General features: G+C 46.9%; 1 protein-coding gene across 1 annotated transcript; it reads right to left on the reverse strand.

The window, feature by feature from the left end:
• Positions 1-2152: 2152 nt before the first annotated feature.
• dok1a (docking protein 1a) lies at positions 2153-11478 on the reverse strand. The gene is made up of 7 exons (XM_005753156.1): positions 11359-11478; positions 10069-10147; positions 5388-5503; positions 5204-5314; positions 5032-5101; positions 4422-4594; positions 2153-3544 (listed from the first exon to the last, which is right to left on the reverse strand). Exons 1-7 carry the CDS (start codon positions 11413-11415, stop codon positions 2699-2701), a joined length of 1452 nt encoding a protein of 483 aa, XP_005753213.1. The 5' UTR covers positions 11416-11478; the 3' UTR covers positions 2153-2698.
• Between the last annotated feature and the right edge of the window lie 17 nt (positions 11479-11495).

Genomic DNA, 11495 nt, shown 5'->3' on the forward strand with positions numbered 1-11495 from the left:
GAACATCCTGAGTTTGTGTCTTCATTTCTCTCACAAAGTCATTAGAAATAATGAAAAAGGATAATGAGGATGTTACGTCATCCTCACACTGAGTGATGAAACATCAACAGACCAACGTGTGGCGCAGAGGATGAATAAAAGACGCTTTATCACACGCGGCCGGATCATCATCCACGATGGAAGCTGCTGTGATTCATATTTTTGGTGATAGATACAATAAATCTGATCAGAGTTATGAAGGACGTTTATGCACAAAGGCCTCACACCAAAGGTAAAGCTAGTCACGTGATGTCACCTGCTTCATGCAGGCCTTTATCCAAGGAAAGGAAACAACAGGCTGGCACAGGGAGGACACGAAAACTCTAAAGGCCTAACTGAACACGAGGACCAAGCCCTTCTTGATAAAGGCTGTAACAGCGCCATCTTGTGGTCACATTTATGCATTACAGCGTCAAAAAAACTGGCTGGCGTTGAGCAGTCAGCAGCTGACGTCTTCTAAGCAACAAGGACTAAACCATCGTTTATGTTTCCTCCGTTTTGTATTATTACCTGATGGTTTTGCATCTAGAACCTCTTTTAGGATTATCGCGCATTAGTTCGGCTTCAGTCACAGAAAGCTGTCACCGGATCATCTCTGCAGCACGTCTGCACACGATGAGCAGATAACCTCAAAGTGACGAACATTTGATTTAAAAAAGAAAGGCTGAAGTTACAGAGGGTTGTGTTTCCCCTCGATGCCCTCAGGTGTGCAACCAGACCAGAGCACACAGATCCAAGTCTACAGTTTTAGGCGCCTCCACCGCCACATATGAAGCAGTCCTGTGTTGTGAATCTTTTTCTATTAACTGAGTCAAGGAAAAGTCATTTAAAAGCAAAACATTTTATCCACAAAGGTTTTGTTTCACTGTTTAACCATAAATTAAGTCTACAGTTCATGTTGGAGTCTTGGAAAATCCAGCAGTGCCGCCTTGTGGTAAAGAAGTGAAGTACATGTCTAAGCACGTCATGTGATGGCTTCCTGTTTTATCTGTGCGTGATGCACATGCCCCCCTGCTGGTCAAAGTTCATCAGTGCATCACGCTGTCTCCACCCTCCCACCCTCACGCTTCTGGTTTTGTTGCTTTAGGTTGTTACGTCGATTAAATTTAAAGGATATAAATGAATGTATAACGTGTGACTTAAAACAATGAAATCAGAATCATAATATTTTATTAATCCGCAAAGAATTTTGTGATCACAGTCACAACAACAAACACCGTAACACACTGAACTAATTAAATAATACAGTATATTACAAAGTTTACAATATATAAGAAATATTTCTAATATGTACAAATATGTTAGTTATAAACATCCAGATTATTACAGAGAAACTTTGTTATTTCCACTGTGGAGGACGTGCTGCAGGCTGCAACTCCTGCACTGTGTGCTGTGCATTAGATGGAGGAGTTGTGCAGGAATGATTTCCTGTGTCGTTCAGTGGTGCATTATGGGTAATCTCAGTCTCTCACTGAGCGTGCACCTGTGATTGCCCAGCATGTTACAGAGTGGGTATTATCCATCATTGTCCTCATCTTGGACAACATCCTCCTCTCCAGTGAATGCACTGGAAAAGTAAAAAAACATGACCTCACAGCGCTCGCCGGCTGGTCCAGGTGGACACAGACACGATTGAGCAGGTAGATGATGGCGGGGAACTGAAGGGGATCCTGATCTGATAGGTCAGAGATGGTCCAGGGTGAGTCTTTCCAGGGTCTTTGTGACGTGGGAGGTCAGTGCCACAGGCTGTAATCCTGGGGGCCACTGGGACGCGGTGTCTTTGGTACAGGGACGAGCTGTGAGCACTGGGACCCTCTTCAGATTCAACACGAACAGTTTATGAAAGACTCCACAAAGCTGGGGGGTCTCGAGGACATGGGGACTCACCCGGTCTGCTGCTTCTCATTTGTCTCTGAACCTGGTCTTGACTGAAAGTGACGGGTGGGGGAGGGGCCTCAGGCAGCGGTGCAGTGTGGTAAATATTTACTCTGATTCATCAGGTGTTTGAACACAACGCCAACACTCCAACTTTCCCGATTGCTTATGTGAATAAACATCTTCTGTTCTTATATGTGTATTAGTGTTAAAAACACCAGGATTCACTCAGTGGAGCAAAAGTGTCATATATTTGTTTTATTTAAAGCACAATATTAGAATAAAGCACAATAACACTTTCGGTAACAGATGATGGCGATACCTGTCATAGCTCCTATATTTACACAGAAACACAGTAAGGCCCACGTATGTAACATGACTCAGGGACATTTTTGCAGCACACATTTGTGCATCGTAACCAAACAAGCGTGTTTACAGTTTTATATGTAAAAATCGTGTATGAGAAGTTTTCTATGTGGAAAAATCAGTCAGAGTATGAATTTGCAACACGGGCGTGCTAAACTTATAAATATGCAGATAAACAGATACATTAACATAAATCACATTCATGCAGGTTTATTTATTTACCTGTCTTAATGATTAAATATTCATATTTTAGGAAGCAAGCAAGAAGTTTCTCAAACATCTGATCCCTGACCTTTCAAAACCGGCAGTTCCTCCGACGTCCAGCCTACATCGCCTGAGCTGCGGTAACACAAGTTTTCAAACAATTTTACTATGAAGAATGTCAATGATGGTTTCAGATGTTTTCTAAACACCAGAGTTAAATGATGCCCAGGTTTTCATAGATTACATCATCAAGCGGACAATCCGAGGCTTTTGTTGTGCTCCTGTTGGCGATCGGAAACGAGGAGGAAGGGGTGCTCTCATTGGATGACGAGGGGCTAGACGACGGTGCTTTCTTACAGACATGAGCGTAAAGATGAGCGAAGGGGTCGGCCTTGGCTTCGCTTTTCAGAGACACTTCGCTCCGTCTGCCGGGTTGGGCGTAGACCGCGTCACCCTCTGCTGAAACCTTCGTTTCTTCTTTTTTCTGGAGGACGTTGTCTTTGTTCTGGTGATGGCCGACCTTGTCGTACACCTCCGAGTAGACCGAATCCGGGTCGTCTGCGCGAGGGGGGGGATGCGGAGCGGCACATGGGGGTTTGAGAGGAAGAACGCTCGCAGGGTCGATATACGTGGCTCTGACAGGCGGGGGTTTTGTTACAGGCCGGATGCAATCAGTCGGATTAGCGTATATGGCCTCTGACTGGTCTCCATGGTTACCTGCAGAGGAGCCAGCAGGGACCAGTGGGAGTGGCATGAGGGTGATAGGAGGGGGGTGATCTTCCCGAGCATGTGCGCTCTCTTCTCTGCTCTCCTCTGTCCTCAGCTTGTTCTCCAGGATGGCGGCCATGTTGGTCATATCGGGGACTTTGGGGAGGGGCGAATGAGCCTGTATGTTGGTTACCGCAACCTTCTCTCCCTCTGGGTTTTGGTTGGTCGATGAAGTCTTCAGTTTGATGGTGCTCTGAATCAGGGCGAATATCTTCTCAGCCTGCGGCGTCTCAAAGATGAACGCTCCAGGACCGGAGTCGCAGCGCCGCCCGGCTTCGATGGTTAGGGTCAGCTGGGAGGAGGAGAGAAAATAAACGTCTTACACTTGTGAGGCTTCAGTTTCACTTAAAGCTTCCATCATGAACTGAACTTTAACAAGAATGTGAAAGAATTTCAGGTGAAAACATCAGAGCAAGAGAGCCAGACTTTTCGGTAACACCGTTTTGCACCACATGATGGCACAGAAGCTAATCCAGCACCCAGCAGGAGAGCTGGTACCCACACGCATGTGGAAGCGAGATATGGCTGAAGAATTATCACCAAACACAACCACATTTGATCATTTTATATAAATGATAAAAGTGAAACACGGGCAAACGTAAGCACGGTTCCTGGAGAGTGCTAACACTTTTGCTCTTTTTCTGTTCAGGCGCACGCCTGCAGACGATATCGAGCCACCAGTAAAGCTGACGGATTCAGAGCTCCATAAAAAAGCCCCAAAACCTCCCTGCTGTCAGGCTTGAGTCCTGATCTCAGGCTAAACACTGACTTTTCCTGCTTCTCCTTACAGTCTGATAAAATGGCGCCCCCATGTGGTGAAAGATGTAATAACAACATGCAACAGGTGATACAAAAAGCACCTTTACATTGTGACCATGAGCACTTTTACTAGTCCCCCCTAAGGACCCCAAAGCACTTTACACACCCAGTCATCCACCCATTCACACACTGGTGGAGGCTACAGTTGTAGCCACAGCTGCCCTGGGGCAGACTGACAGAAGCGAGGCTGCCATATCGCGCCATTGGCCCTTCTGGCCAACACCAGTAGGCAGTGGGTGAAGTGTCTTGCCCAAGGACACAACGACCGAGACTGTCCAAGCCGGGGCTCGAACCGGCGACCTTCCCATTACAAGGCGAACTCCCAACTCTTGAGCCACGATCGCCCCCACCTTATCATTCCCGTATCGCCTCAGGAGTTCGTACGGCCACTCGTGAACAACCTTCTTCTTCTGGGTTTCTTTCAGAAGCAGTGCCTCCCGTCCCACCTGCAGCCAGTACGCCCCCTGCAGGCTGCAGCGGGTCGCTGCCTCCGTCCTCTGAATCGCCACCCAGAACTCAGAGGCTGTAAACAGGGAGGAGAGTCTGTCATTCATTACTATGCAAATAAAGCAAAGCAGAACACTGATGTGATAATTTAACACAGTTTAAATACATGCAGTTAATAAATACTGACAGCATGAGCAAAAAGTGTGAGGCTCGGCTTCTCTGTGCTCCTTTAAGGATGTTTCTGAACACTACGTCAGAGTGCATGTTGAATGTTAGGAAGGTTATTACGGTCCACTTTTACTGAGCAGCCAGAGAGAGCTGAATATTACATTTCTGCAGTATCGTGTACATCCCTGTAGCTCACTGTTTGCTCAGCGTGTGTCAAATTTTCCCAGACTCACATTTATGTGAACGTATCAAAACTGGGGGATGCAATAACTGCTCGTCCTGTTCCATGGGGGGCGCTCTTAACCGGAATTGAGTATTTGGAGAAGACAAAAGCAAAGAATTTACCTTCTTCTACTGAGACGTATATCTGGTTCTCCTCCATTTGGGGCTGATTGGAGCGTGGACAGCCTCCTTTCTGAGAGAGCGAATGAAGCAAGCTTAAATAATTAGCTGTGAAATCATGAAGCTGCACATTTGTGTGAAACGTAAAGAGAAGGAACATTTGTGTCCTTCACACCTGAAACGTGCTTTGGCACAGTTTGTCCACCCAGTCGGCACAGTCGTCTCTGAGTGCGGCGAACACCATGGTCCTGTCCTGAGTCTCCACGCAGAACGCCCACATGTTCTCCTGCAGACACAAACCAGCTTTAAGCGTCTTTTCGACTTTTGACGACTGGAAACGTGAGAGTATGACGGCTCACCATGGGGCAGGCCTCAGCGTTCGGGGGGAGTCTGAGGACGCTGATCAACTCGGACAGTCGGACCACCTTCACCCTCCGGTCCCCGTGTTTTCTGACCCCAGTGGCGAGATCGCCCCCTGCAGGATGCACCGTGCACAAACAGGCAGAGAGTTACAGCTGAGTCGGCGGCGAACGCCTGACAGACATAAATCACGCGGCCTGTACGGCTTCTTCTCAAACCAGAGCGACTCAAACAATAAGCTTCGTGCGCACTCTGCACTGCGGCCGTTTCCACCCGACGAGTCTTTGCTCAGAGCGCACGATTCTTCTCCGGGTGGAGAAACGTGAGGCGACATGTTTGCCTGAATGTCAAACAGCCGCAGGCGATACTTCCACTCGCAGGTGTGGGAGTGTTTGTGGCTGAGCTCTGGTTTAAGTAAGATTCAAATGTGTGTGTGAGTGAGCTGAACACCAATATTACTCGTCACAAGGAAAAGGCAGAGTGATATTTAAAGATGAATCTGTTTGTAAAGACAGGATTAAGCACTGAATCATCCTGTCATACTCACTCTCACGCAGACCTGCGAGCCACAAGCTCGACCTGCGTTAGCCTGCAGACTCGTGTTTATCTGACTCATAATTTAAGGGATAAACATCCTGTTTTATCCACGAAGCTCTGAGACCAGTGACAGACACGATAAAGTCATCATGTAACTCCTGTACTCAAAATCATTTTTGCAATCAAAGAAGTCGCCCCCTGCTGGCAAAGAATGAAGGTTTATGTCACTTGTCAGATCGGAGTACATTCATCTTTTATAGATACATTTTGCTGTGAATCGGTTCATCCATCGAGCTTTGGGTCATGGGGGCAGCAGACACCCAGACCCCCCGTCCATCCACCTCTTCCTAACTAATCAAGAGGGACTCCAAGCATTCCCAAGCCAGCTGAGATATAACCTCAAGGTCAGTCCAGGGTCTGCCTCCGTGCTTCCTCCCAGTATCCCAGCAGGCATCCAAGCATCCGCCACCATCTTCTTTTGATGTGGAGGAGTAGCAGCTGTACTCCAAGCTCCTCCTTTCATCTTTCGGAGGAAGATCATTTCCACATTATCAGTAACTACCCAGAGCAGAAGGTGACTGTAGATCATCAGTAAAGCTTCACTTTTACACTCAGGGCTCTCGGTTCGGCGTTCGCACCAGTCCATCTGTTGATCTCGTGCTCTGCTCTTCCATCATGTGTGAAAAGACCTCGAGGTGCTTCAAATCTTCTACTCGAGGCAGCGACTTATCCCTGATCAGAGCGGGCACACCACCCATTTCCAGCTGAGGACCATGGCCTTGGAGCTGCTGATTCTCGTTCCTGTACACTGCACTCATGATTTAAAGAACCTCGTCTTCTCTTAATAGCAAAGCTGAAATCCTCAGGCCACCGAAGCTGAAGAACAGAAAGTGAAGAATGTTTCAAAAGTAGGCTTGAAAAAACCCAAACTGGCATCCCAGTTCCAGAAATTTGAGTATTTGGAGCACAGAAGGAGACCTGGCAACACGGCATGTATGCTGTCAGCAGAACCTCTGGAAGGTGGAGGTGCTTTGCAGCTCGCACATGGATGTTTCCGATGATTTTCCCGGACTGAACTATATATTTTAGCAGTGATGTCGTCCCTCTGTCTTTGAGGCCTCTACGCAGATGACAACAACACTGCAGACCTACTCTAAACTCCAGCTAACGTCAGACATCCAGTTTGACTGAGCAGGGAAGAAGCAGGAGAGAGGTGTCGAAGTGAAAACTACGTTTCTCCCTCCAAGTGAGAAAACACTTGATTCATGCAACTTTTTGACCTTTATTGGATTACAGTGACCTGCTTTTTATGAACGCACCGGCCCGCTACCTAAAGAGGTTGGATACTGTCCACCATTGTGCTTTATGTTTTATTACTGGAACGAGAGAATAACTCAGCGTGATTGTTTTTAACATCGCTCTAAATTTGATCTGTTATTTTATATTTTTCACATGTTTGTACAGGATATTGTATTTGTTTAAAATGTTATTTACTTGAGAAGTTCAGCCATCCGGGAGGGGCTCAGAGTAGAGCCGCTGCTGCTCCACATCGAAAGGAGCCAGCTGAGGTGGTTCGGGCATCTGACAAGGCTGCCTCCTGGGGTCTCCTGGGTGAGGTGTTCCAGGCATGTCCCACCGGAGGAGGCCCCGGGGCAGACCCAGGACACCCTGGAGAGATTATATTTCCCCAGATAAGCTGGAGGAGGTGTCTGGGAGAGGGAGGTCTGGGCTTCTCTGCTTAGGCTGCTGCCCCCGCGACCCGGCCCGGATAAAGCGGAAGAAGATGGATGGATGTTATATACTTATGTGATACGTGTATTTTGACTTTTGTTGCTATGATACCAGGTCTCTCTTGGAAATGAGATTTTTTACCAGGATAAATAAAGGACTAAGAAGAAGAAGAAGAACTCCAGATAAATAATTTCCTGTTAGTGTAGCTTTATTCCTGCTTTCTTTCTGGAGCTCAAACACACTGACTGCATAGAAACTTCGGACTTCAAACTTCTCTTATTTTTACTCCACTTGTGTATTTGTGAGCAAAAGTCAGCGAACCTGTGCAACCTCAAACATTCCTGTGTGCACACACCTGCAAAGCAAACAGCAAAACTCGGTTACACGCTGGACTTTGGACACTGGATCAATGCTTGAGTCAATGTTTAACCTCAGTTTGGTTGAAGTGTGCTTGGCGTGTATTGAGACTTGCTGATTATTACAACATTAGGTGACGTCTGATGTGTTTGCAGCAGATTCTGCAGAACATCTGAACTCTTGGTCCAGACAAGTGCAGGAGCTGCTCCCCCAGGCCTCTGGTCCCCCTCTAAGTACTCCTGAAAGTATATTTACTTTTACTACTTCCTTTGTAACATCAGTACTCTTGCACTGCTGATTCTACTGCATCTCCCTCACAGCTGAACGTAATTTGCTAAAAGTGGCATCAGGATGAATCTGAGATGAGTTTCAGTCGACCAGACGTCACCATGCAAAAACCCGACCGAACACTAGGGGTCAGTATTGTTGCACATGTGGCAGCAGTGAGGATTGCTAGCTGGTGTGTCTGCAGATGACAGAGAGATTACTGTTCTCATCCCCAGATTCAGTTCAATTCAGTTTCATTTATACAGCGCCAAATCACAGCAACAGTCGTGTCAAGACGCTTTATGATCTTTATCATCACTCATGAATCTCTGCAGGTGAGAGGCGAGGAGCATCTTTGTTAGCATTAAAGCTGCGAAACATCCCTGCATATGTTTGTGTGCAGGTCACAGAGAAAGGGCTGAAGGAAGCACTGAGGTTCTGTGACGAGCAGCTCTCACCGTGTCGGACACTTTCTGGCCTCTGCGTTGATCGCACCTTTTAAAGACCACTGCTGGCAGCCGTTTCTCTGCTTCGGCCCGGTCCTCGTTCACAAACTCTTCTCTGATGTTCGTGTGTCGTCCACGTAAAACGTGCATGTCATGTGTTCACTGTGCAGATGCTGCCGCTGAGCTTACATAACATCGCCCTCATCCCGGGCTCTGTTAAAGCGTCAGATCCGGTGCTCGTGTTCAGCGGCTGATGCTCGGCCCGCCGCTGCATGCATGACATGCGTTCAGCACCACCAGCATCCCTAACATGACACGATTCCCCGCCTTTTCGTGCTCGTGTGGTTTTATTTTTAGCTCCCCAGGAACTGATATGAAGCCGGCTTTCAGTGCTGAGCGTCTCCACTGAACACGAAAGCCGAGTTTAACTTAAAGACATGAAAGAAATATTTAATTAGTTATGTTTTTCTGTTTAAGCTGAATATTTTGGACAGTGCAGACGTCCCACAGGGGTAAAGTAAAGAAAAGGTCTGGAGAATCACAACATCAGAGGATGATTGAGAGTTTTTCTTTAAAATCTGCACTTTGTGTCTGTAAATAGAGCATCAACATCAAAGCTGCAGTTCCAGAAGTGAGTCCATGTTTGCACGTGCAGGATTAGAGCCACTGCTGCGATCATTGCTTTCTTATGTAATCAGGATTATGACCAACACTTCAGATGTTCTACCTTTATAATACAGTGGTTCGTAAAATCTGTCTCCACCGCCTGTTCAAAGGTGTATTCCAGCTACCGACAGGTGACAAATGAAAGGATGAACCCCTGTTTCCTATCTGGAAGCATCAGTCTGTTGTTGAATGTGAATGCCACTAACTGGCTCTGCTGATTGAATCAGCGCCATGTTGTTCCTCCAAAACTTAAGTGCACGGATCTGCAGGTAAATGTTACCTGAGGTGGAGCTCGGCAGGCGCGTGCGGGGGGGCTTGAGCACCTGCCCCTTCAAACATCTCTGCACGGCCCTGGAGCTCCCCACAGCGTTTCATTGACCTGATTAAACTGTGAAAATCTGACATTTAGTGTCACGTATTAAATATCACCTCAAATATCAATAAAATAGGATAAAACCTGAGACGTGATCGTGATGTGACGGATAATCCAGGGAGATGACACAGAGCTGCTCCAGCACCTGCTCCCCCAGTCTGGGTTCAGCTGGACTGGAAATAAACTGGGCTTGGTGTAAAATCAGTGAGCTTCAGTCTTATTTTACTGATGTGAGCGCTCAGTAACTAATAAGAAACTATCACTGTTATTTTCATCATTCACATAACGAGTGGAGCTGTTTACCTCCCATATCCTGGATCTCCAGTCGGCCCACTCCACTGCTGCTGGGGGGCGTCAGAGACAACCACACCGGCTTCCATTTCTGAGGACAAAGAGAGACGTGAGCGCCGTGCTGCGTACAAACAGGACACGCCACATGAGAATTTATCAAAGGAAAACAAGGCTGTGGGTACGGAGGGCCCAGAGTGTCAAATGAAATGAATAAATATGTATCAATAAATTATTTAAAATATTCAAACATTTCATTGTTTTACAGTTTAATTAATTATTGCATCGTTCTGTGCAGCAGCTCATCGTGAAGTCATTTACACCAGTCACTGTAACTGCAGGTCATGGCGCATCGATCCCAGATCACGATGCAACAAAACCTCACAGACAGCCGTTTCCATGGCAACGTGGACACTGCAGGGATAAAACAACAAAGCGCAGGGCTGATGTCTCAGTCTGAGCTGTCCTCCTGTCCTCATGAGCCCACACTCCTGACTCTACCTGCCAAGTTCAAAGCTAAGAAGTACAAACTCTGTGTTCTTGACTGGTTTTTAGATCAGGGTTAGCCCCGCCCCCTGACTTTGATGGGTGAAACCGTGAAATAATGAGTTAAATAGTGAAATACTTACACATGCTTTAAATATTAAATTAGATTTTTTACAGAATAATTGTTCACTGGATTCATTCAAACATGTGTTTCACTTTGGGCACTCTTGGTCCTCCGTAGAACTCCTCCACCTTCTGCCTCGATGGCGTCAGCCTGAGCCTTTCCTTTACGAACGCCATGCATCAGAGAGGTCACGTCCGGCGTGTCCTACATGAGTACAGACCCTGCGCTCACCTATGATCTCAGTCCTTTCACAATAAAAGCAGGAACGCGTTACTACAGGTAAACGTTCAGTAAAATGATCATCTGTGGTTTTTCCATTTTTCAGTCACAGTTTCGGGTTGGTGTTGTGGGTGTGCTCGTGACGTAAAGGAGTCCTGAGCTCACACGGCGTGTGTGTGTACTTTGTGTTGTGCTGGAATGTGAAGCTGTGTTTCAACATGTTGGTTCAAACTCCCCGAGCCAGAGAAACACTGAGATCCCATCTTCGGTTTTTCCCTTTTCTCAGCCGTCAAATCAAAATGAAGTGTGACAAAATGTTGATCTTCCTCCCGTTTTAGTTAGTTATCTACAGAAATGTCCGTTTCTCGTCGTTACTACAGTCATAAAAGAATCAAAAACACAGCTTCCTCCCCACTTTGTCAGCTCTTGAACGCTCACAGCGACGCAGAAACAGCAGGAATGAAAGCTGTACTTACTTTTCCAGGTTTGTGGGGTTGCAGGTAAACTTTCCCTGATTTGGTCTGAGCGTCCATCAAAGAAGCAGCAGCACTTCAGCCGAACACCAACGAGTGAGAGAGTTTCTCCTGTGAACAGTCGGGACGGGGTGTGGCCA

The sequence above is a fragment of the Pundamilia nyererei genome, unplaced genomic scaffold, assembly GCF_000239375.1.
Source record: "Pundamilia nyererei isolate P.nyererei 1_Seehausen unplaced genomic scaffold, PunNye1.0 scaffold00408, whole genome shotgun sequence".
NCBI classification, from domain to species: domain Eukaryota; kingdom Metazoa; phylum Chordata; class Actinopteri; order Cichliformes; family Cichlidae; genus Pundamilia; species Pundamilia nyererei.